Source organism: Podarcis pityusensis (genome assembly GCF_964106645.2).
Source record: "Podarcis pityusensis genome assembly, chromosome: 6".
Lineage (NCBI taxonomy): Eukaryota > Metazoa > Chordata > Lepidosauria > Squamata > Lacertidae > Podarcis > Podarcis pityusensis.
This window is the reverse complement of record NC_138030.1, coordinates 30780969-30808172: the sequence shown is the minus strand read 5'-3', so window position 1 is coordinate 30808172 and position 27204 is coordinate 30780969. Positions and strand designations below refer to the sequence as shown.

Genomic DNA, 27204 nt, shown 5'->3' with positions numbered 1-27204 from the left:
AACATTTTCATGTACTATAATCCCTTTGACCAGTACCAAGGCTATATCTCTGCCTAAGCCCCAAGTGGCCATGCTAGCAGCCAGCCACTATCGATTTCCTGTGACCGATGCCAGTCCTGAGATCTTCGCCCATTTTCGTTGGAGGGTTGGGACTGTAAGAGCTTGATGCCACCTCTGTCACACATCTCGCCCTGAAGCAAACAGGGATTCACACTGCTTTAGTAACGTCGACTCCCAAGTCAGTCATCAATAATCCAACCAGTCCAGCCTAAATATTCCCTATTTCCATACCTGTTTACATGGAAAATATCCATGTTAAACTAGCACACAAGATTCTTAACATTACAAATTATGATTTGTTTCAAAATGTTACATAGCTAATAAATATTACATAAAACTAAACATGAAAATTTAAAAGGTTACAAACACTTGTTCAAAACTCATACCGCATAGCTGTACTAAACATACTTCAAAATGAACTAATAGTTGCTGTTATGTTTATTGTAGTTATCACACCAGTTACACCATGAGTTCAACTGCTACATTACTTAATTTTTTGTCTATATAGATTTGTGAAGCCAGTGCTACTGCATGCATAATTTAACAGTTTCACCAATATCCAGTGAAAAACTAAATACATTTGCTGCCTGTTTAGATCTAGAAGCTAGGTATTAAATATTCAGAAATGTAGAAAATTATATCAAAGTTGCTAAATTAAATAAATAGAAGAGTACTCTGTCACAACGAACGGTAGACTGCAACAATATTTTGTTTTACTAATACTAAAATGTGAACTATTCAGGGATCCAAGAATTTTTGGAAAGGTCTTTCGCACAACAGTTAATTGCCTCCTGTCCTGTTAAAGATTAATCACCCGTCTATCTTTTTTTTAAAAAAAGAGGTCATTCTTCTTCCATTAAGCAGTCTAAGTATTTGCTTGCCATGAACTTGGGGAAGAGATTATTCTTGGAACCCTGCTATTTGCTCAAACCACTGCATTCACCTTGTTGCTAATCCAAAATTGAGCTGGTAGTTTTTAGGAGTGTTTTCCGTTTGTTTGTTTTTTTGTTTTTACCTAGGGGGACCACGGTACAGCGATACGTCACTCAATTACTACCTTATGATTGACAGTTCACACTGGAATCAAAGGTGAATTCATGGGAGTAGAGGTGAGATATCGTTAGGCAAGTCTACAAAGAGAGATAGATGGGCATTTATTCATCACGCTGAAGTGAAACTACTGCACAATATAATTACATTAACAGCATATAGTTACTCGTAAGATACACGTAACGCACGTCCAATAAGATAAATCATGAGGGCTCCGGGGATGTTAGTTTACAGTTCAGCAGTAGTTTCATGAATAATGCTAAATGAATAGTGATAAAGCCCTTATTAGCATATTTTCTCACCTTCTTATAAGGAGCTTCAAGCATTGCTTCAATATCAATATCATCAGCCATTTTTCACAACACCTAGAAAGAGGAAAAAGTTCCTTTAGTCAAGCATGTACTAATCCAGACTAGTTCAAAAATTAAGAGCTTGATGATTCTGATGGTGACAAAAGTTGCATCAGTCCACACTTCCAAATGATTCATAGTTTTATATTCTGAACATTCTTGAAACTCTAGGTCAGTTTTGACATAACACTGTTAAAGTGAATGAACCAAGCTTCTCCCTACTTTTTACACCCTTTCTTCTTCCTCTAGTGCAAATGAAAGGTACCAGTGTCCACAAGCGTTCATTTCCATTTTTGATTAACATTAGCTTTTGTTTTACCAAACTCTGGACCAACTGTGATTAATTTTAACTATGGCTAATGGAAACAAGCCAACCTTAAACCATAGCAGGCTGGCTTTCATTAACTATAGAGAAGATTTACCAGAGGTTAGGGTTCAAACATGCTAAACTGTAGTTCAGCTAAAATTCCAAGTGATAATTTATAATCTCCTAGGTGTAGCTATGCTGGAGGAGAGGGAAGTGTGTGAGCTCAAAAGAGAGGCTAGGCTTAATCCTGTAACACTAAAGCACGGCTTCAGCATTATGCCTGCAAAAAGTCACCGTCTCTGGAAGCATGTAACACATTCAGCCAAACACAAAACTACGCAGTTTTCCTATTATCCAGAGAAAAAGTAAACCCGGTTCCCATGTTTGTAAATTACTTTTGTAAATACCTACCCAACATACATAAACAGAAGCATATTTGCTAATAAAACATACTAAAATATCCCTTCTCCAAATAGCCATAATAGGTTTTATTACTCCAGTAATACCTGTGTAATTAAGATAATAATTTGCTGAAAACCCCTCACCAAGTCATTTGACTTTCAAAGACAACAAACTATTATAATTCTCTGTTGGCTTTCTGACTAACAGAGGTAAAGATTTCTTAAAATAAATGTGATATTCAGCTCAGGTTACAGTTTCTCTCTCTCAATTTCTCTATCATGGAGAGCCCAGACTTTGTCAATGGGCAAGAACACAGATGCTGCAGGCTCCAAGCAACTGCTGAAAGCAAAACAAGCAACATACTCTTGTTAAACCAGATATGCACTAATATCAAACTTTTGGAACCAATTCAATTATCAATTCAATGTAACACATAACAATAATCTAGAAATTCCAATTGTTTAACCACATTTTGAAAAATGAACTCTTGAAAATGTATATATGCATATACCCTCCCATAAAACTGTCCCTGGAATGCTCTAACATTTTTGGTTGAGCATTTTGTTACTGTAAATGCTGTTTGCTCAAGGTTAAAGTTGACTGATGGAAAACATTTCCCTAAAATCAACAGTGAATACAGCTATGCAGAATTATAAAAGGGAAGCCATTTTGTGTTGTTGCCTTACCTCCAGGGTGTGGGAGAAACATCCCTGTGGTGAAAAAAAGCTCAATAGAGCTTCAGATTAGAAGTTCCTCACGAATCTGATGATTTCCCATCACCTGAAATCTGCCATGAATCATTGACTCCTTGGGTCAAAAATTCGGAACAGATTAGTTAAACTATCCCAGAAAATATTTCGTATGGAATCAGCTGTTGCAGATTCCCCAATTGCAAGATATCAGCAATCCTGAGCTTGTTATAATAAGGATTATGGGTAGACTACTCTAAGCTACTCTCTGAAGAATGGAGAAAAGACCCTCTTAAGAATATTAGGGGGTGGGCAGGGGAAGGACTAGACCATGTGAAAAATGAACATAATATTTTAGCTGCAGTTCATTTTCAGCTTTGTATTCTTGTTATTTAAAAAGTGTGATTCAACATTTTGTAGCTGCACTCATAACCTAGGTTTAATTTGGCATTTAGCTCCTAGCTTTCATATCTCAATTTCTAACACTGAACTTTTTTTATGACTGCTTTTATACAGCACAGTAATATTGTTTTAGGGGTTTCAAAGAGTGTTGAAAGCAACATAATTGCACTCACGTAATTACTCCCACTTGTGCAACAAAACTGCTCCCTCTCCTGTTCACACATGCAGACCCCCAAATCTCCTTCAGAAGGTGGGGGGGAAGCATTAGAAACTCAGAAATGTAAACTAATCACCAAATGCCATCTTAAACCTGGGTTATGGTCTCCACATAGGAATGTCTAGGTACCTTTTTTCCTGCAGTGAATTTTATTATTTTTGTTACTTTTTATTCATTTCACTTCTGTACTGCTTTATATTTTAAAGAAAAAAATCTCAAAGTGATTTACAGCACATTAAAACATCAAATAAAATAGTCCAGAATAAAACAACTGAAGCTTCAAGGAAAGTATTTCAGATGCTTCCCTAAGGGATATTTTGCTTTCCCCATATTTATTTACCTGCTTAATTTATATAGCTGCCCCAAAGCAGAAGCACTCTAGGAAGCCAGTGTTGTGTACTTGTTAGAGTGTTGGACTAGGATCCGGGAAATGAGGGTTCAAATCCCCACTCGTCATGAAGCTCACTGGGTGACCTTGGGCAAATCACAGCCTCTTAACCTACCTTACAGGGTTGTTATAAGGATTAACTGAAGAGGGGTGAACCATGTACTCCTTGGAGAAAAGGGTGAGATATAAATGCAAAAAGCTCTTCTGCATACCTAGTAAAGAAAGCTGGAGGGGCCAGCCAGATGGAGATGTCAGTTGGCAGCCTGGCATCCAGAGATCTCCATATGGTCACAATTGGACCCATGCCAGTCGCAAAACGTGCCAGGGGTATTTCAAACACTGTTGGGGAGCCCTCAGAGCAAATCTGAAGGGCACGTGAGAAAGAAAGGGAGAGGAAGTTCCACTGCTTAAGTGTGAGAGTTCAGAGAATACAACACTGTGTTGATAGCTAGTGAAGTTAAAAATAGTGGCGAGTACTAACTAATGTGTACAGTGATGTTAGGGCAAGCTTATCTGCTTTGAATTACTTCTGATTTCCAACAGGTATGTATTTTGCTTAGCATGTGTGGAGTTGGATGCATTTGGGAAAAGTGTCTTTCAAGTTTGCATTTATTAAAGATGATGTGCCAGTAAGTAAAATGGTAATGCCATGCCAGAAATACCCAATGTAGAACAAATAACATAAATTTTAAGATACTGTACACCAATTTCTTCTCTGTAAAGCAAACTCAGAAACATGAGAAAATCCCCAGAAGCAAAAAACATGCTGGCGCAAGGGAAATTATTTGTAAGCAAAAAACAGCTTGGCCAAAATTTATTCTATCCCAGTTTAAATTTGAAAAATGCACGAAACTCAAAGACCTAACTCTGACCGATCTTTTACTATAATTTAACAAAGCCAAACCACAAACTAAACTATTAGACAAACCTGAAATAGTGGAGGCAGGTAACTAAGAACAGGAGCTGAAAATACCTGGTGAAATCTTAATTAAGCCAAGAACTTACATTCTCTCTCTGCCTCCCATTACATTAACACCAATACAGTACAGGAATAATACTGCCCAAAGGTTAGGCAAAGTTAATGATTGTTAGTGAGTATAGCTCATTGTTCAAACATAGCTGTTCTTGGGGGCCCTTTTGGAAGACTGAAATATGATATAAAATAATTTAAATTTGCTAAAGAGATTTTGGATAGCCACAAGATGCAAAATATTACTGTCCGATTGTACAAGTTGGACATACAGGTATCCATATTAACTTAGGGCAGGTATGCCAAAATTGTTGTATAATTAAGGGTTAAGAAACCGATTACACAAGTAATTCAAGATATTCAACTTTTAAAGAACGCTGCAATTTTCTAGCATTTCACATTTTTATTGAGACACATTTTGACATTGTCTAAAATTTGCTACATTAAGCATAACTTTTTCAAAACAAATAATCCTATTGAAAATGGAAACATAATATAAGCTTGTTAAAGTCAACGGTTTCAGTCCCTTAAAACTGAATCCAAGACCCTCTATCAAAAAAGCAGTCAAATGTCTGTTTTCTGTGTAGAAGGGTGAACGATGATGTCAAGCATTATAAACGTGTCACAATAATGACTTTACATGCTTATGGAAAATTATGAGTAAGTGTGGCTATCCTAACAATAGCATAGCTATTTACTTTTCACTGAACATTAGAAACAATCTGCTTCATCCCTTGCTTGTGTGAAGTGTGGACTTTCAGACCAGAATCCAAATAACTGCTCAAGCCCAATGCAATGGGCTTGTACCAGTCCAGGGGCATGTCTATGGAGAATATATGTTACTCATTCTCAAATAAGTCTCATTATTTCAGTAGGTCTACTTTGAGTACACCAATGTTCAGTATTGGCATATGAAATTGCAGGTGTGGTTTGAAGAGGCATAAACTACATAACAAAAATTATGATCATATTCAATATAAAGGTTCTGTTTGGTTGCCAACTGATGGTTTAATAATTTGAGAATGATAAAATGGAAAACTTAACTTAAAATGAATCCATTTATCCTGATAGGATTCTAACTCTTAAACTTGCACGCTTTTCATGCTTTTGTAATTAAACAAATTGCAAACTATGCAGAAAAGGGGGAATTCATTCCTCCTCCCAATATGCTTGGGGAGGGAGGAACACAAAGAAAACAAGTCTTCCTACTCTCCTTCCAGCATGTATTACGTAGGCTTTTTATTAACTGCCCTTATTAGCTCACGGCATCAACCTTTCGTAAACACACAACACAAAGTTTTATGGCGCTTGGCACGAAAACATATGAACTAAAACGTGGCTAGAAATCTTGTGTTTTGGAAAGTGGTCCGATCACCCTGAAGTAAAGTCGATCGGGTCCATGAAAACTGACGTGTTAAGACTACAAGCCAATTCCTTATAACCAAGTCCCAGTCGACTTCCCCTTCCTACCCTCCCCCCACCCCGCAGCCACTGGCAACTCGTTGCGAAACAGAGGCGAATACCGTGCCTCAGAAAACCGAACACCGAGTCTGTCGGGCCGGGCTCGCACGCTTCCAGGGGGAAAGGGAACGAGACTGGCCCGCCACCTAGAAGGCCCAACGCAAAAGCAGGGCCTCCTCCGGGCCTTACGGAAAGCGCGCGGCCCCTCGAGTCGCCCCTCAAAAAGGAGGCCTTCAAAGAGACGGAGGCAGTTACCTGCGCTGCTGGGGGTCCCGCTTCTAGCTCAGGTGTCTGTGAGGAGGGCGGCTGCTGCAACTACCTCAGGCTCCGGATGTTTCGGGCGGTGGGGAAGTAGGCCCCCCAACGGCAAAATTACCCCGTCAACGACGGGAAAGAGAGATGGGGAAAATCTAGGCCTCAAAAGATATTTTACGGATAAGGCCAAAGCCGAGGAAGTTCCACAACGAGGAGATTCGGACTCGGCTCTAGCAGAAACGACTGCTCCCTGAAATGGCGCCCGCCGCGTCCTGCTGCTTGGAGGAGGGTCCGTGCTGGAGATATGGGGACACCCAGAGCTCTCCGCACGGGCTCTCGCGAGATCTCGGCACAAGCGGGCTGGATGCTGTGCAAATGGCGGGTGTCCGCCAAGCACATCTCGCGAGGAAAGGCGTCTCGCACAAACGCGCCTAGTAACTCGCGAGAGTAACGTGTTGTTTGTGTAGCCTCATTCAGAACCACGGTCTCCCTCAAGGGCCTGAGACTCTCGCGAGAACAGAAGGCTCTGCGAGCGTCACAATAAAAGGTTCAAAGGTTAAGTGCTGAGCCTATGGGTCAAAAAATAATCTCATTCCAGGCAAAATTCTTTTGTAATGCAATTCTAGGCTTGTCTATTCAGAGGTAAATATCAGTGAATTCAATGGGGCTTACGCCCAGGTAAGTGGGCATATTATCGTAAGCTCAATAATTTAACTGCAAATTTAATTTTCCCTGACATTTCATTATACGTATGGGCTGCTAGTACCTTTGAGAGACCTATACTGATTAAGAACTATATTTACGTATCAGGATTAAGTCCTTGAAGTTCAACATGTTAAATTATTACTTACTTGGACAGTGAAATGCAATATAATTATGAAAGTGCACATACTTGTATATTATAAATATTGTAAGTTAACTGCAATAATGTTCATGCTGAGCTAAAGGTAAAGTTATAATAGCATTTTTAAAAGGGAATGTTTTGGTAGGCCATGTTGGCAACTCCCATAAAAGCTGCTTGTTCATTTGCCTTGTGCAATCAATCTCATCCAATAAATCCCATGTTTACTTGACTCGTGTATGTTATCTTCTGTTTAAAGAGGAGCTAATCTGCTAGTAGCACTTGATAAATCTTTTTTACAGCAGACCACATATAATGATTACAATCAACTGATTGATTTAAAAATTGATGCTTTTTTTCTGAGATGCTACAAAAATCACACCAAAAGGCAAAGACAAAACAACAGTTTTTGTTTATTTTCTTTACTACTTAAGAAGTTTTGCTTTGGACATATATATGTATCCAGAATTAAACTTATATGGATTTTAGCTTGCCACCACTGGCACTGCTCTTCCTGCACATCCTGGGTAAATGTGCAGGCATGATGCCATGATGGGGGTAGGAGGGAAACAGAGATGTTCCACCAAATGGTCATCTTGGATCACCTGCTTCTCACGGAATTTGTGTATTTTCCAGAGCAGACCCCAAAAAGAGAATGGCTAAGAACTAATGAAGAATGGGGACAGACTCATTAGAGGAAAATTAAAATGCATAGCAATAAACGTGAAGAGAAGGAATAAAGCGGAGTGGGCATTTGTTGGGACATCTGTTCTGGATTCTGCCATAGATGAGTTCTGTTACAAACAGCTGCCACAACTAAATGCCAACATACAATACGATTAGGAGATATGAAGTAACTCTATATAGGAAAATATGAAACAAATGTCACATCCACACCATACATTGCACTTAAACCATTTTAAAAGTGGTATATGTAATAATGTTATAGTATAGTTATAGTATATGTAAAAATATAACTATAATAACTATAATATATGTTATAGTATATGTAAAAATGTTATTCCATGTAAATATTTCCGTTATTGCCTGATAGACCTATTCAACTGTATTTAATATTCTGTATTGAAATCCCAAACAAAAGACAAGGGAAGTTAACTGAAAATCAAAATTATATTTAGCATTCACAAACTTCCTGAAATTCAAATGCTAGACATTCTCTTTTACACCACAATCCTAACCTTAGACTTAATAAGGCTTACACCCAGGTAAGTAGGCTTAGCATTGATGCCATAATAATTCTTACTTGGAGGTATGAGTCACATAATTAGTTTAGTAAACCCAGTAGCATGCCTAATAATGGCTGGTGAATCATTTTACTTCATAAATCTAAATTCTGTATTTTGTGTTTCCATTTTTTAGCAAGATTAATTAGACATATGTGGCAGAAGCTTTGTCAGTCTCTCAGATACAACACATTGATTAATATCATTAAAGTCATTAATTTGGGTAATTATAGCAGTCCAGGAACACTTAATGAAAATGTAGGGATAAATTAGAAAATAGAAAAACAGCATAATGGTGAAGTGAAATGAGAAAAGGCTGCAGATATTCAGAAGTTTATAAGATCTAGGGTATAATAATAATAATACCCTGCCCATCTGGCTGGGTTTCCTTGGCCACTCTGGGCAGCTTACAGCACATATAAAAGCATAGTAAAACTTCAAACATTATACGCAATAATGGCAGAAGAAAAGATAAGGAAATATAAAATAAGTTATAACCTAGGAGGAGGTGAAAAGAGGTATAGATGCAACAGAAAGAGGGAAGAAAAGAACAAGCACAGCCAAAGATAAGGAAGTGCAGCTTTAGAAAGATTGAGTTTATGTAAAATCGTGCAAGAGAAACAGCTGCAAGCAGGAAGAGCGATTAAACAGAGTGTGATAAATTAGGAGAAAATAACCAAAGCTGCAGATTATTGGCATGGGAATTATTACTATTATTACAAGACTAGATGACAGCTACAAGTGGGAAAAGACCAAGTAAAAAGCTAAGGACCTTCAAGAACTGATGAAAAGGGGAGAAGAACCATTGATACATAGGACAAGAATTACAGTAGGCCCACAATTTGCACACAGGTTACATTCCAGGGATTGCATCTAAAGGCAAAATTGTGTATTGCCAAAATCCATTGAGTTCAATAGCAGATAGGCTTGCCAAAGTCTTTCCCCCAGAACCCCACCCACTTTCCACCCCCTTTTAATATCTTTATTTTTTTGCCATGTGCTGAATGCACACAAGTTAAATGCACGCAAGTGGCAGTCTTACTGTATTACAATTACATATACAGTGGTATAGGGTTACAGATGCTTCAGGTTACAGACGCTTCAAGTTACAGATTCCGCTAACCCAGAAATAGTACCTCTGGTTAAGAACTTTGCTTCAGGATGAGAACAGAAATTGCACGCTGGTGGCACAGCGGCAGCGGGAGGCCCCATTAGCTAAAGTGGTACCTTAGGTTAAGAACAGTTTCAGGTTAAGAACGGATCTCCGGAACGAATTAAGTTCTTAACCCAAGGTACCACTGTATAAGAGTGAAGCCAAGAAACAGTTGAGAGTATGAGGATGTGGCAAATTAAAAAAGGAACCACATCACTAAGGCTCCTTTGTTTCAGTATTAACAAACCAGGCATTCAGTAAGAACATTGTTGAGAAATTCTGGCCCATTAAGAAAACTTTTCCCTTTAGAAAATCTCTTGTTAAATAGAGGACTAAAGGCCTTTCAGGACCTCTCAGATAAAAAGTGTATCATGAACTTACTAACAGCCACTATAATCACCGCACTGGGGGACACTTAATGTGGATTTAATTGAAGTATGGCTTGCACAGACATGGGATCTAATCATCAAGGACAAATTAATGACACATTTAAAGGAGATATGAATTAGTAAAGACTCACTACCTACTACATAATGTGGTACGACTTTATTGTGTATGCAACATCCATTGAACATGGTTGCAAACCACCAAGAACACATGGAAGTCTCTTGTATGACACACCTATTTAATAAGACTGACAAATTTCAATGGCTGCAAATTCTTTTCCCTTTTCCTTTTGTTGTTGGCTCTGCACTTTACGTAGGGGTGGTTGATGTTTTATTCCAATATGTTTTTCTCTTTTAAGAAAAAGCAATAAACTATGTTTTTTAAAAATAAAAAAATAAAAAAAATAATAAAAGGCCTTCCAGGGAGCATTGATATGTTGATTTCTTTAAATAATACAGTGAATACCTTCCAAAATAAATGGAATAAAATACTGATCACTTCTATTTCAGAGGAAAGATGGAAATGGGTTTGGAATAACTGGGAAGTATAACATAATAAAGGCTAAACGAGTATTTGGTGTGGGGAAACAGTATCATTGGTACTTTATTTGTTCAAATGTATTCATAACTTGAATATCAACTATTCTTGGAGACGATAAGCTGTTTTCGTTTATATATTTGGAAATATTTCAATACTAAAACACTTTGGTGCACATGGCTTCTTCCCAATCCTTCAAAATCATTGTTTGGAAGATCAAAGAATGTGACATTTGTATGCTGCTACTGTGATCTGATTGTGATTTGATTGACCCACCTTCACAAGTAGTCAGAAGTTCTAGGAGTAGAATTATAGGTTATAGTTTCCCTTTATTAGGGAGTACTGGAAACATATAGCACCTTTGTAATATTTGCTTTATTTACAAATACAGTGGTACCTCGGGTTACATACGCTTCAGGTTACATACGCTTCAGGTTACAGACTCCGCTAACCCAGAAATAGTGCTTCAGGTTAAGAACTTTGCTTCAGGATGAGAACAGAAATCATGCTCCAGCGGCGCAGCAGCAGCAGAAGGCCCCATTAGCTAAAGTGGTACTTCAGGTTAAGAACAGTTTTAGGTTAAGAATGGATCTCCGGAACGAATTAAGTACTTAACCCGAAGTACCACTGTACACAAACACAGTGGAGGTAAAAACACAGCTTCAGCAGATAGCATCACCACAAATATAACAGCAAATAGCAACTTGTGTCTACATATACCACTTTCCCCAGGCTGCAGTCCTAGTTTTAGTTAAGTCAAGACAGAAAACTCCAGTTTGCTCATTCTTAAATTTAAATCTGCAGGGCTGCGGTTCTCTTTCCCTCACACAACCATTTTTGTTTAAAGCACTAAAATGTATTTGTCCAGCCATGTCAGGCTATGCAAGTAGATTGCCTTTTCATGGTGGGGTGGGAGATATCCTAAGATATCCTAATGATTAGCTCCCATTGTGGGAATTTAACTGTCTGACTGTAGACATGACACTGAACTATGGTTAATTGTGTCAAGAATGTGCCTAGGTGAGCCTCAGGTTCACAATCTCCATCTTCCCCTCTTCTCCTCTGGCACAACCATGAAGTGGAATTTATAAGCTTTGTCTTTCATTTTCAATAAACCACAGTTTTGTGTTACATCCAAACTTTAAAGTGATTAATCTTAATTACTATTTGAAATGAGACAGCTTCAAACCATAGATAATAAAACCGGCTTGTTTCAACCAATGAGTACACAAATGGTTGAAAACAAACAAGAGAATTAAAACGAAACTCTTTAGCTAAAGATAAAAAGGTAGAAAAGGAATGAAGTATATACTTAATATATTCCTGTGCTTATGCTTATGAATGAAGATGGAAGGTTGTGAGATAGATAGATAGATAAAATAAATGTTCATAACCCCACAGAAAAAGTCCTGAAACCATTTTGTGCCTCCCAAATTGACCTCAAATATTTCTCTGCAAGGTCGAAGGAAAATGGAAAAGCCTCCCCATTGTCTTTTTGTTCACAAATCCTGTCTTAAGGTTACAGATGGGTAGCCGTGTTGGTCTGCCATAGTCGAAATAAAAAAATTCCTTCCTGTAGCACCTTAAAGACCAACTAAGTTAGTTCTTGGTATAAGCTTTCGTGTGCATGCACACTTCTTCAGACTTCTTCACACTTCTTATCCTGTCTTAAGGGTATGTCTGTGTATGAACAGGGCGACCTGGCTCAGGAACTAAGTATTTATCATTACAAAAGACTGGCCAGGCTCCCCAGGTAATCCAGTCAAGTGACTATTAACAAGTAACCTGCCAGACAGGAGATAACGCACTCAGATTTCTGTGATGTAGGTATGATGTATCTGGGAGGTGGTCTTGAGCTACACCCCTTCTGTGATGTATGTATGATGTTTCTGGGGGTGGTCTTGAGCTCCAGGGCAGGGAATTTAAAATATCTATATAAGGGCAGGCACACCTTGGTTCTGGGTCCTCCTCCTTTCCTGCGTGTGAGGGGAGCACCCTGTTGCAACAGTCAATAAAGATTAGGCTTACTAGCTGCTTTGCTTCTCAATATTCTCTGTTTGGCCTCTGTTATTTTCTCCGACCGATGGAGAACCTACAAAGGGCTCTAAAGGGCTCTTGTGTCCCCCATAAGGGAATAAGGGCAGATTTTTGTTTAGTACACTTGTCTTTGAAGCTGTTTTTCTACTTGCACAACAGATTTCCACAACAGTGGTATCTGAAGAAGTGTGCTTGCACACGAAAGCTCATACCAAGAACTAACTTAGTTGGTCTTAAAGGTGCTACTGGAAGGATTTTTTTATTTTGACTATGGCAGACCAACACGGCTACCTATCTGTAACTGGAACCATGGAAGGCACCACATTGAGCCGCATGAAATGGAAGTCCATCAACCGGTATCTGAAGAAGTGTGCTTGCACACGAAAGCTCATACCAAGAACTAACTTAGTTGGTCTTAAAGGTGCTACTGGAAGGATTTTTTTATTTTAACAGATTTCCACTTACTCAACAGAACATCACCCTCATTTCTTTTCCCCTGCAGCCCCCAGCACACGCTCAAAATCCAGAAGGTGGAGGGCCCTCCAAGGCAAAATAGGCAGGGGGCACAAAGGAAGGTGAGGAAGGCTAAGTCCAGTTTTGTGGGTGGAACTCAGTGCATGCAGCATTGGATACAACCCTGTGATTTTTACAAAAATATTTTTACTTATTAATTAACATGCTGATTAAGTGCCAAAATAACCTCTTCGTGGTTTACTGGTCTAAAGCCAGATACAAAACACATAATTAAAATTTGAACCAAACACATTAATACAGATGAGCACAGAAACAAAGATGTTACAGTATTATGTTAAGAAAATTAATACAATTTTACATATAATCTGTTTTATTACAACTTAAGTTAGGGAAAATATTGTTTCCTGATAATGGTGTTATATTAATGAAGTAATAATATAGGTTTAAAATGAAAACATTGGATGATTATTTTTATTTAAACTGACTAGTTATTTTTACATTCAGTGGGATGCACTTTAAAAAAAAATAGCTGAGGACTACAGCCTTAGTTGTTGTTTTTTTAAGTTAACCAGTCTCTTGGCTCTTGACTTGAACATAGGCCAGGTAGCAGCTGGCCAAGCTCATCCCTAAGAAATGGCTCTATCCCTGGGAGGGTAGCATCCCTGGACAGATTGTGGAGGTTTTTAATTAAACAGGGTAAGCTGTAGGGGAACAGGAGACACAACAAGGATCTGTCTGAAGCAAAGCTGCTTTAAGCAGTTTTATTTCATCCTGTGTTGGTGTATGCACATGTTATCCAGAGGAAGAGATTTATGAATTAAGAGACAAAGCATAGGGCGCTTTGGCAGCTATAAGAATATGTCATCTTCATTTGGACGGCTTGTACTCTCCTGTATGATAACTACCCTAATAAGCTGTTTTCCCCTTTGTGGGCTTTTAAGAGGCATTTAGGGGAAAACCTGAATTATTTAACATGCAGAACTGTGTAACACAATTCTATATTCTCTTTAAAATAAACCATACCTTTCCAGCTCTTGAGGGAATCATTTTTTCTCCTTCCTTGCCTATTCCAGAGGGTTTAAAAAACAAAACCTCTCACACAGAGGGGAAACAGTTTAAAATTATTAACCAAATCTAGGCAGACATAGTTTAAAGAATGTCCTGGTTGAGCTGTTTACAGTTCGTTGCACATAAGATAGTACCCAATGATTCAAAAGGATTTCACAATATGACTCCTCTAAGTCCTGATAAATAATTTACCAAAGCACAAAGTGTACCACTAAAAAGCAAAGAATACACATGATATCCAAAAAAAGCACAACAGCACTGAGAACCTCAACAAAGTTTATAAACTAGCTATTTCATTTTTTAAAAGCAACTAAGTACTGGAGCTCTTCCAGTAACACATACTCTCCAACATTTCTCTGATGAAAATAAGGACGTCCCATTCCATAACGCTAATTTTATTTTTTATACACCACACATCTTATTGGGTTGCCCCAGCACTCTGAGCAGCTTCCAACAAATATAAAAACATAAATAAAACATTAAACATTAAACATTAAACATTAAAAAAACTTCCCTACAGGATTGCCTTCAGATGGCTTGGGGGTCAAATAACTCCATACCCTCCAATATTTCTCTGATGAAAATAGGGACATCCTAAGGAAAAGCGGGACATTCTGGGATCAAATCAGAAACCAGGACAGCTTCTCTAAATCAGGGATGTCCCTGGAAAATAGGGATACTTGGTGGGTCTGGTAACAATGCTACATGTTGGTACATGTACACTTTATCCTCTTACAGGCATGGTGAATTTATGGCCTGCAGACAATATTAATCCCAGCAGAAATCCTAATTTGGCCCACAATACCATGTTTCCCCAGTCACACCGACCTTTCCTACATCTGTCACCACATTTCAATGGACCAACGAGGACCATTAGAATGCACAGCCAATGGTTCCTCTGCAAGTTGTCGTCTTTAAAATTGCAAGCTCTTCTGGGATCGCTTCCTCTCTTATTCTCCTAGTCAGAGAATTGTTGGCATCAATCTGTCTCGAAAGACAGTGGAATGTGCCTCTAAGAAAGAAGTCAAACAGCTGCATTACAGCACCAACATGAGCTCCTTGGGACACAAGCCTAGGCAGTGTGTATGGAGGTCCTGGCCTGCTCAGATGATAACACCCGCCCTCTCATCCTTGCTGATGTGCAAAGGAAAGCAGAGCAATGTGTCTGTCACCAGCTTGGCTGCAGAAGTTAACAAAAGGCAGCGTACAAAACACCATCCAACCATCTTAGGGACTCCAGTCCAGATTTGTGTAAGGTTTATTCCTTAGCCTTTTCTTCTCCTGAAGATATCCCACAAGGCAGCAGAGGTTTAGGATCAGTGTTTCCTTGCCCTAAATGAGCTACCTTTCCTGGCCCCATCTACCCGTCACTCCCCTCTACAGCACAAGTAGAAACCATGTTATTGACAGTTGAACCCACTATTGGTTAAGTCCACTGCAATCTGCTGCAGCTTGTCTTTGCATGCAGGGAGGTCCCTAACTCCCTGAGGGTTTGACTACTCTCACCTGGTTTAGCCAGCCAGTTAAACCATTACCTGGGGGTGGCTGCTGTTGCATGCTGGCAGCTTGTAGGAGCTACAGGTGAGAGCTGAGTGCAGGGTGGGAACCAAAGGTGGACAAACTACCACAGAAGGAGCACGGCATGTCCCCCACCAGTGTATATGGTACAACTGTAATATTGGGGCTTAAATATTTGTATGTGTCAATCTACAGGATTGTGATCTATGCTGTTTGAGATACTGTTAACTGCATGCTTGAACAAATATAATATTATTTATAGCATTGTATTTGAAATATAGCATTGTATTTATAGCATTGTATTTGAAAGCCCCTGAAAAACAATTCTAGTGAGTCTCCCAAAATGGGAATAAATATTTGAGGGGTTCAGTTTATCAAAGTATATGGATCTAAAAGTTTCTTATGCAGAATATGCCAAAGTTAGTTTCAAGTTTTTACTGACACTAAAAAAAAACAACGCCAGGCTAACTAGATGAGAGTTGTAATTTAATTGGAAAGAGCTGCCACCAGGGGCTGCAATTGTATTATATTTGGAAGAAGTCCACAATAATTGGCATGCTTTCCTAAGGAAGAAAGTTGGCTGTCAAGTGCCTTGTTCAAGGCCATTAGACCTTGTTAGTGAGAATAGGATGCTGGCCTGAATTATTGTGGTTTAATGAGTCTCAATAAATGTCCCATTGGGGTTTCCACACACAGCACTCTCCTTTCATATTAGTAATGCAGATATGCTTTACTGCAATAGAACACAGTTAGTATATGGCACTCTATATCCCATAAACCATAGAACACAATGAATACTTTATTTCACATGTTTCCAAGCATGACAACCCTGTTGTTTGATGAGCAGTGTTCTGGCAGAAAACTAATTGGGGAACACATCCTCCTTATTAGGCCGTTCATAAGGAAATAATATAGAATAATTCTAAGGGAGAAAATTATTTTATGTTCAGAATTCCCAATAAACTGTATGAAATATCCTAATTTCACAGTGACATAGTTCTATAATGTTTCTATAAAGAAAGTTCCATACTATATAAAGCAAAGGTATGTCTCTCATATGTATTCTTATTAGATGTTTTCCTTAAGTGTGACAATATATTGCCATCAAACTGGTACTTACCTTTTTATACCATCACATACACATTATTTTGTGCATGTATTTTCTGACATGAGTCTTAATGTTCAAAACAGTAAAGTGAAATAGCTTTCCATATTCCTCATATGGGAACTGTAATGTTGATAGCGCAGTGTATACCTGAGAAGTTAGGATAATTTTACTGTGGATCATTTAATATAGATTTGGTATCCGCAAAATTACTTCAACTATGCTTTTATATTTATTCTATTTATAGGGATAATAATGTTGAGATTCCCACCCACCCTCTATGTTAAAGACTGCAAAAACAGAACCAAGTGGTTTGGATAATCTAATCTGAAGTAAAAAGGAGGCAATACTGAACCAAGTTATAAAGATATCCCCAAAGTTACATTTCCACACATTTTCCAAACTTAGTTCATGCCTAATCCTTGTTTGTGATCACGGAACCATGAATACCTCTTCTTTACTAATGTATGTAGCACAATGGCTGTGCGTAAAGACACCTTGCTTCTTATTAATCCAGAATAACCGTTACCGCCTGCTTGTCTAGGCAATCATTAAAACGGTTAAAATAAAACAAACATGCTCTGAAAGAGCAAAAATAAATGAAATATTTCCTCTTCAGCTACCTCTTAGGGGAAAAAGTGGTTATTAAAACGGTTTACAAGATGAGGTGGTTTTGATTTGGGCATGTAGTGCTGAAAAGCGTGACCTTCGATTGACGGGGAAGGAGAACCGACCGTCCGCTGCCGCGTCTATAAAGCTTCGCCGACTCGGGAAAGGAGCAACAAGCGCTTTTAGCCCACTAAACTCCCGCGGCCCCTCGCTAATGTTTAATCCCAGGTCCCCTTTCCTTTCCAGATTTCACTACCAGGCCTGAGCTGGCTTTCCCCACCAGAGGGACTGGAGAGCGGGGTCCCTCCGCTCCACGGGAAGCCGGGAGGGGCAGCATCGGCGGCGGCGGCAGCAGGCGGGATCGGGTTTCACATCCTGATCCCGACTCGCTCAGGAGCAGCAGCAGCCTTCGCTCAGCCGGAGGGGCACAAGGAGGGAAGCCCGGGCGGCGCGGCCCGAGCGGAGGACATGGCGGAAAGGTGAGTGCGGCCGTCGGATCCCAGCCAGCAACTTCGGGACGGAGGGGATCCCCTGTCCGACCGCTCGCCTCCCTACCTGTTGAGCTGGGTGGGGCGCAGGGCTGGGCCCCAGACACAGGGAAAAGTATGGAGAAGCCTCCGCCGCCATTCCGCGCTCCTTTCCCCGGCGAGCGCGCGGCTGAGGGGAGGAAAGAAAAGTGTGCGGGAACTTTTGGGCGTCCCGTTTGGGGGGATATGAACGGCGAAAGGGCACTTGGCGCTCTTCGGGAGCTTCTCTTAGTCGGCTTTGGTCTTCTGAGGGAATTTCCTAAAACTGGGGGAAGGGGAGCGGGACAATGGGCGGGAGGCGGCGGCGGAGGGGAAAGTATTGGGATTGTGGTGAAAGAACAGTTGCGCGACCCTGTTGGAAATGAAGTTTAATCCGCCCCCCGCCTCGGCACAGATCGGCTAAGTGTCCCCACACGAAGGTGGCATGGTGCATTTTCACATGTTCTGGTTTTTGGTCGACTTATCGTGGGAGTGAGTGGCTTTGGGCGGCGGCGGATTACCGCGCTATGTCGGTGGTTGCTTCGGTGGGGGCATATAGTCTTATAGGCGAAGAACGTATGATGATGCGCTGGTGCATCATGCTTGAGACTGCAGCCTTGCACACTTGCAAGTACTGTAATGACTCTCGCCTCCGGGTGCCAGCCATACTTCCAGTAGCTAACAAGGATTGCAATTTCTGCTTCATCCAGAACCGTGGCCGGAAAAGCGCTGGAAAGATCACCTTTGCATAACTAAGTTAAGTTAACCACGCTGGTTGTGAGCGTGACAAAGGGAGCTGAAGGTCAATGGATCTGCATTGTGATCTTGAGTGGGTACTTTTAGAAATCACATGTGTTTAGGGTTACTACAGAGCCCAAGTACAGTATGCCGTGGCTGACATATGCAGTAGGATGTCACCAAACCCCTTCTGCTCACTGGGACTCCATTTCCCATCTGCATACTTGGCATGTGGGAATGTATGTACAGGGTCATGGGTTCCAAACCGCGGTGGAACATAGTATAGATGCATGCAATCCATGCACATGTTTATGAACAGTAGTGTTGCTTCTATAGGGACTGATCATGCACTCAGAAAAGGTGTATCTTACGTATTGACTGGGACAGGCACCCATTTGGTTCTTTTAACCTATGCTGGGATCCATGAATAGGTTAGTACTGTATACAGATCTAGCAATACTAGTCAGGAGGCTATTTTGTTTGGCTGATCAGCCACTGACCTTCCAAGCCTCTCTTCTGTGATGTAGGCAGCTTTGCGCTGTTGGTGCCAGAATATGGAATGCAAAATAGGCAACCTGATACTTTTTAATGGAATGGATTCTATTTTTATAAGTGTGCATGTGTTTGTAGTTGTACTTTCTGATTTGTATGTAGTATAGACACACAAAAATATAGCTTGTATGTGTGCACATACTCTTATATCAACAGAAGTTGCTGGACCAGTAAAAGATATACCATTACTCATTTTTTTATCATTAGTATATCCTTACTTGATAGTGTACTCTTACAGAACACAACTTTTTTGAAAACATGGAGAAGTAAATTGTTTTACAACAAGAGTTCCCAAACTGTGGTCCGCAGTAAATATTCTTGTTGATTTTTAAATGTATTTTTATTGCTTCTTTTGTTTCTTGCATTGTATTTTATTATTTATTCATAGAATTGTATAATTGGAAGGGACCACAAAGGTTGTCTAGTCCAACCGCCTGCAATGCAGGAATCTTGTTGTATTTTAAATTTTATTTTATGGAATTAAATTGTGATATAGTAAAATGCAATGGAAGTAATAAAAACAAATTTAAAATCATACAGCATTCTACCTTGGGTAGAAAACTTAAGTGGTCTGCCAAGATTGTTGGCAGTTCTCCACTGGTCCATGAAGGAAATGTTTGGGAGCCACTGTTCTACAACATAGGGCTATGATCCAAAGAACTGCCTAAATTAAAGAGTTCATGCCCAATATGCCTTTGGCATTTTTCTCTGAAGAACAGTCACCACACTCACACAGAGGAAATACGGTATATGGCAATCAATAGTGTGTGTCTCAAACTAGTTTCCAAGTGTGACATGGGGGACTGCTGTTTAGCGCATATAGGCTGGGCATATAGGCTTTGGGACTTACTTCCATGTGACTTGCTCCTTAGTAAGTGTGCACAAGATTGAAACCTCAATGTAAACATGTTGATCCAAGCTGTTTGTACTAGAAAGGCCTTTGAGCACTTCTTTTGGATATACCCTTTTATCTTTTTGTACTTTTTTTTTTACCTTTTATGCTAGCGTGCTTTTGTTTCTTTTGTAACCCACTCCCATGTAGAACTATTACTTCCAAGATAAAAGTGAAGGTCGTGTACTTGAATAGGAGCATTTTCTTGGAAACATTGAAAACCAAATATGTACTGTTTTTACTCTGCTTGGAGACATGTACATTCTTCAGAGGGATTCAGCAATGTCATATATCTACAGCTCTTAAATTCAGGATAAACTGCTGTGATTTGTATGTCTAGATTGGTTTCACCATTTGACATTTTGAAAATTATGTCTTCATTGAAATGTTTGAGGTGCTCGTTCTGAGCCAACAGTTCTGTTTGAAGGGGTCATCTTATTATTATTTTTTTTAAAAAAATAGGTTAAAAGTGAAGCTTCCAGAAGGTGTACCATAAATATAGAAAAGTCAGAGATCAGTGTTGTAGAGTAAGCCTCTCCATGTGTAAAACAGTGTAGATAATGACATGCTTTGTACGCATGTTTTTTGAAACTGCTACAATGTTTAAATATGTTGTGACCTGTCTACATCAAAGTTGTTAATGATCCTTGAAAAGAATCCTCCCTGACTACCATGGTATTCACTTGCATTGTGTGAGGAAAAAGGAAGAAAGTTCTTAAAAGCAAGACCAAAGTAAATATCACAGCAACTGCTTTTATTAATTCACAGTATGTAAAGGCTTATTGGGACAAAAGAAGAAGAAACAAAAATGGTGATTCCTCATACTTTTTAAAAATAAAAATAATATGAAATCCTAATCGCTATCTAGATTTTACTGAATACATGAATTTCTAAAAGCTTTGATCAGATCAACATACACACACACACACACACACACATACACACACATTTACTACAATCTAGTAGTTATCTATTTCGTCCGTTTTTGTCCCAAGTACTCCTGGATGCATCTTACAATCTGTTTCAGAACCTAAGAGGTTAATAAGGTTATATGTCTGCAAAACTCTTCCTGTATTGCAGCTCAAGTTTAGTTACAATCAAGAGTGGCTTATTGGGAGGAACAAGGCAGCAGGAATGGTGGCACTGCAGAAGCACAACCAGGACCAGTGTACTTTCCCAGCAGTGTGTCCACACGGCACTGACTTCCCTGCCACCTTGTCCCTCTCTTCTAGTAAGCTGCAGCTATCCTAATACCAGGAGGTGACTTGGTGTGCACCTTTGGTAACTATTCTTTCAATCTGGTTTATTATTCACTGAGCTGTGTATTTGTGGGAAATGTAGTCTAATTCTTTGGATCCAGATAGTCTGAAAATGGTGATGTGAGCTGAGATGTCAGTGGATTATTGGAATGTGGGGATTTGGGCCATGTTCAGGTTTCAGAATGGGTTTAACTAATTGGAAAATATGGGGACATACCTGTAGGCATATGTTAAAGAAAGTACATTTGAGATTTTATAGAAACATAGAATTGTAGAGTTGGAAGGGACCCCAAGGGTCATCTAGAGTTTTCTGATACTTCCTGTTATTAAAAGAATCAGCTTTGGGCCATAGATTGTTGGATTCAGATTTCTATAGGTAGGTAACATGTGCCAGTAAGACGACACGTCAAGTCAGTTGACGTATGAGACATTTTAGCTTTATAAGATTGAGACAGAGGTCTTGCTTGCTCCAAACCAAAAGAGCAGAGATTTTAAAAACTTAGATAAAAAGCAAGTTGTTCTCCTGTTCTTGTTCTGTATTCTGATTGTACTAGAAGTAGTAGATAGGCCTCTGGAGCACTTGGCAGCATGCTGTGACCAGTTTCATGACACTTGAGGATAAAGTTGCTCAGTCCCATAGTGTCTTAAATATTGTTGTTGCAGTTCCAGCTGAGGTATCCAATACAGTGTGTTCCCATGCTCTGTGGGATCAATTTTGGATTATGCAGCCCAGTGATGTGGACAGGTTTCATGCAGTGATGCAGTTCGCTTCTTGCACTCTTGACCTCTGTCCATCCTGGCTGGTGAAAGCCAGTTGGTGGGGGGTGTTAACTGGATAGATCCAGGGTGTGGTGAGCACAACTTTACACAGTGGAAAGCTGCCTGCTGCTGTTAAACACTCCTGAAGATGCCCACTTCAGAATCTATGGTTTATTATAACAACTACCATCTGGTTGCAAGTACCCCCTTTTTTTCATATGGTGGTGGAAGTAGTGGTGGCTGAGAAGGCCGCAGCATTTCCTGGAGAATATGACTCAATTAGATCCGTTTCAGTCAGGTGCAGTTTTGGGACTGAATCATCCTTTGTTGCTCTGGTGAATGACCTATATTGAGAGCAGGACAGGAGGAATGCAACTCTTGCTTCTTGATCTTTTAATACTGTTCACCATGGTATCCTTCTGGACCGTCTCTGTGGGATGGAAATTGGGGGTGCTGTTCTATAGTAGTTCTGCTACTACTTACAGGGTCATATCCAGAGAGCAGCATTGAGAAACTGTGTTTCAGCCCCATGCTCATTGCACTATGGTGTCCCACAGGGTACATTCTGCTCAACATCTGTGTGAAGCCATTGTGTGTGGTCATTTGGAGTTTGGGGGCAAAGTGTCACCAGAACAATGGTGACACACAGTTCTACTTCTCTGTAACATCTGAGTCACGAGAGGCTGCACATGATCTGGACTGTTGTGTGGGCACAGTGGTGGAGTTGACCAGAAAGTTGAGGATGAATCCTGCGAAGACACAGGCACTGTGGGTTGGTAGTTCCTTTGTCCGGGGAATTTTCCAGTTGCCTGTCTGGATGGGGTTGTACTCTCTCTGAATGAACAAGTTTGGAGTTGTGGTGTGTTCTTGAGACTATTTTTGTCACTGGAAGTTTGGGTAGCCTCAATGGCTATGAATGCCTTTTTGCAACTATGGCTGGTATGCCAACTACAGCTCTTATTGGGCAGGGATAGTCTGGCCACAGTGATTCATGCATTGGTAACCTCAAGACTTGGTTGTTGCAATGTGTCCTAAGTTGAGCTACCCTTGGACCTGGTCTGGAGGCTCCAGCTGGTGCAAAATGTTGCAACTAGACTGTTGATGGGAACAGGCTATCACCAGCACATAACTCCAGTGCTAAAAAGCTTCCACTGGCTGCCCATACACTACTAGGCCAGCTATAACTTGTTATTGTATTAACTTACAGAGCCCTTAATAACTTGGATTCAGGATACCTCAGGAACCACGTGATTTGTTATATCCCAGCTTAATCACTGAGGTCTTTGCAGGAGTCACAGTTAGTTGTCCCCCACGGCTCAGATGCAGGGCCCATAGCCACAAAGAGCTATATATTCAGTATTATGGGCCCAATTTTGTGGCATTCCCTTCCAGTTGAGGTCAGAAAGGCCCTCTCCCTGTTGTACTTCATTTACTGAAGACTTTTTATTCCAGCAGGCTTTTTAATTAAGTTGTTATTTTATAGTTTTAATTCATTTGTAGACTTATTTTATTGCGTCTCCTGTACATTGCTTAGAGATGACTGTAATTAAGCAGTATATGTATTGTTGAAATACTGCTGCTGCTCCCACTACTACTACTACTATTACTACAACAACAACAACTAATAATAGCTAGCTAGCTACCTAGATAATAGCCAAACAATAGCTGTGTAAGCCTCTCAGCAATAACTTGTATCTCTCTGCTTTTTAAATGTTTATTTCTATGTAGTGTTTGTTACCTAATAAATATATATATTTTAAAAACGGCATGAGCCTGCACTAATGCATGTTTTCCTAATCTTTCTGTTTGAAGTAGCCCTTTACATGTTTTATAAATATTGCTCGTTCTTTAATCTGGTCTGTGTTTAGCCTACAGCCTGCCCACCTGTGCAGATCAGCAAATTGTAGGATTAGAGCCTCTTGTCCAACAAAAGGGAACAAATGGCCTGTATCGTAAATCTTTCTGAACAACTTTAGTGCAACAGGAAAATCCGTATTACGGAGTGAAGACTAACTAGTCACGTGTTACCCAGTACAATCCTATACATGCGTGGCTACTCAGAAATAAGCCCCACTGAATTCAATGATGCAAAACCCAGGTAAGTGTATATAGGATTGCAGCCCAAGCTTTGTATATTTTAAAAATTTTTAAATAAAGAAATTAAGATTTGGTTGCTTCCTCTCCTTCCTGCTTTACAGCTGAATAATGCCCAGGGTAATGTTGTCAAGCAAAATGACTTTCTAGTTTAGAATATGTGTCAGTTTTCAGGTGGCAGAGTGATCAAAACTACCTTCTGATAACTTTGTCCTCTCTGGGTTTTAGTCCTGTAGTGTTTAAAAACAGTTTAGGTAAGTCATAGTAGGGGTGTTAGGCAATAGAGGGCACTGAGTGTCGCTTGCTGGTATGACGTGTGTGGTGTCCATCTGACGACTCTTGTATTTAACATTAATTTTATTAAAGAAGTGCTTTAGGAGCCCTGTAATCACTGGTTTAACAAATCAGTGTGCACCTCTAAGAAGAACCTGACATTAGATTTCAGCCTGGAGGAAAGTTAATAATCCACATTACCTAGAGAGCGAGTTAAATAGTGCTGATATTTCAGCCTTGGTTGTGAAAATACTGAATATGCTATGTATCTAAATAGGCTTGGGGCCTTATTTGAGGTGAGACACATAGCTGCTGAACATATAAAGCTTTGCTATACCAAGCTAGTTCACAATTCACGCTTAGCAAGGATTCGTTTTCAACTATTTATTTATTGAATTTGTAAGCTCCCCTCCTCCCGAAGGAAACTACAGTGAAAACAGATCCACAGTTTAAAAACAGAAACAAAGCATTTACTTCCCACCACTATGACTTAACTGTGAATGTGCTTTCTACCCCTTGCAAGGATTTATCCTGTGGGTGTCATGCATGGCACAAAAAAGCCATAATATGGCTTGTCGTGTTGCACAACCCTGTATTGGGGTATTCCCCCCCCCAAACAAATCAATGAGCGGTATGCCAGAAATAAGCCAGAAATACAACTTACTTCTAGCTTACCTCTTGTAGTTTATTTGAAATAAGCAATCATATTCCAGGGTTGTGCAGTGTGGCAAACCATACTAAGTTTTGTTTGTGTGATGCATGGCACCCACGATGCGAAGGCACACAAGGTGCATTCACAGTTAAGCCACAGTTTAAAACAAACTATGAGTTAGCAGTGGCTAATACTTTGTCATTAGCCACTGTGACATTGGCCAGTATGATTTTACTCTGTGACTTGAAGTGGATCTCCAGGGTCTTGGTCAGAACTATCTTTTTCAGTATTGCTACCTGAGATTACTTACTTTCTTCTAATTGAAAATGCTGAGAGTTGAATTAAATATCTTCCAGATGCAACACATATTATCTACCACTGAACTACATTCCTTTCCCGTTGTGTTGACCTTTATTTCAGTGATTTCTTCCCATAATAGCATAATTTTAATATCAAAAAACCTCAAATGCTTAATTTGGTTAAGTTTAGTTGTTCTTAATGTAATAATTTTACACTAGTTTAAAAGTAGATAAAATTATATAAACATAGGTCCTTGAAAACCAGCAGCTCCCCCAAAAAAGAAACAGCCAACGCTGATTACCTGGTATAAAAAATATAAAGCCAAGTAAAATTTACAGCCTGGTCATAAACACATTTGCATGTAAATCAATTTCAGTGGCACTTATTCCCAAGTATTATTAGACTTGTTTGTTTGGGAGTGTCCCATTGAAATCAGTGAGATGTGTTTCCAAATAAATGTGTTCATGCTGAGGCATAAATTAGTAAGTGCATTTCTTTACTTAAAAGATTCTTCTAAATCCAGAACCAGGTGCTGCCATAAGCTCCTTCATGCTACTGAACTTCTTTTGACTGAATATTAGCTAAGGGCTGGTATGATGGACTGTATTCTACAATTATCATTATTCCCATCATTACCTTCCTGGTAGACCTGCTTTCTCCTCAAACTTGAATTGAATTAATGCATGTCCCAATCCTTAGCATAATTTACTTAGAAGTAATTAAATCACTTACATAATGTCATCTTGGGACTCAATATTTTTTTTGCCTTCTTTGGCAACAGCATCAAGAGAGACAATCTGCTCTGATTATCAATGTGGTCATCTTGCAAGTGAATCAGATATCTGGCCCTGCATCACCCTCCCTGCTGCCTTTGGTGTAGCGGCTCTGGCCTCACTGAGCGTCTTCTATGCTTTCACCTAGGATGCTTGAACACAGAAGGGAATGGAGAAAACTAAGAATTTGAATTTTGAAGTCAGTGGCTGTTGTGAGAAATTAAACCTCTGCATTTACCTCATTAGATAGCACCTTGTGGGTGCAGTCTCAATACCTTTGTTGAAAAGAACAGTCAGTTCTAGCTGTTCAGAAGTTACAGCGAAGGTGGGTAATATTCTTGTATCCACCCAATACAAGAACTCTTCAGTCCTTTTGATGCTGAAAGAACCTTCATGCAGGGAGCTTAACTGTCCTATAGATAAAAAGAATTCCTAATCTGTTAGTGTAATATCTGGCTACACCACATCTACTCTTGATAAGTAGGAAAACTCCCTCTGCCAAAATTGGAAATGCTTCCAGCTTGTAAGTGTTCAGTTGTATATTTGACATGTAGCCCACAAGCTTATTCTAGAACCAACTCCCTATTTGCCTCCTGGTATGGAACACTTTATAACAAAGTGATGATGTGAAGAATGCAAAGTAGAATGTTGCAAGTCCTACAGATCATACAATGGCAGGTAAAAAAGATTCATATTGACGGTAACTTACGTTAATGAACAAATTTTTCAGAGTTGGTATAGAATTGGTTTCCTGTGCTTTTAATAATTACACAGATGAGGGATTATGTAAGGAGCAGCTCAAGTCTTCTATGCAGGTATTAAAGGTACAGTACCACTAATACTTGTTGAATCTGAGTGCCCAAGCTGATGCAATTAGGCTTG

General features: G+C 39.7%; 2 protein-coding genes across 10 annotated transcripts in view; one reads left to right on the top strand and one right to left on the bottom strand.

The window, feature by feature from the left end:
• RBM39 (RNA binding motif protein 39) overlaps positions 1–6857 on the bottom strand; it is a 32247-nt gene extending 25390 nt beyond the window's left edge. Inside the window, exons 1-4 of one of the 5 annotated variants that reach the window (XM_081010381.1) lie at positions 6552–6856; positions 1413–1475; positions 1118–1190; positions 37–191 (exon numbers count right to left, since the gene is read on the bottom strand). In XM_081010381.1, the coding sequence (XP_080866507.1) occupies positions 37–72 (36 nt within the window). In that variant the 5' untranslated portion in view covers positions 73–191; positions 1118–1190; positions 1413–1475; positions 6552–6856. Of the gene's footprint in view, positions 1–36; positions 1191–1412; positions 1476–6551 lie in introns of those variants that run through there. The other 4 variants (XM_081010380.1, XM_081010382.1, XM_081010379.1 and 1 more) reach the window with 4 other exon arrangements.
• A 250-nt stretch (positions 6858–7107) lies between these two features.
• LOC308479626 (rho GTPase-activating protein 39-like) overlaps positions 7108–27204 on the top strand; it is a 101275-nt gene continuing 81178 nt past the window's right edge. For 2 of the 5 annotated variants that reach the window (XM_081010370.1, XM_081010368.1), the window contains exons 1-3: positions 7108–7193; positions 13253–13325; positions 17771–18003. In XM_081010370.1, coding sequence (XP_080866496.1) covers positions 7123–7193; positions 13253–13325; positions 17771–18003 — 377 coding nt within the window. In that variant the 5' untranslated portion in view covers positions 7108–7122. The other 3 variants (XM_081010369.1, XM_081010373.1, XM_081010372.1) reach the window with 3 other exon arrangements.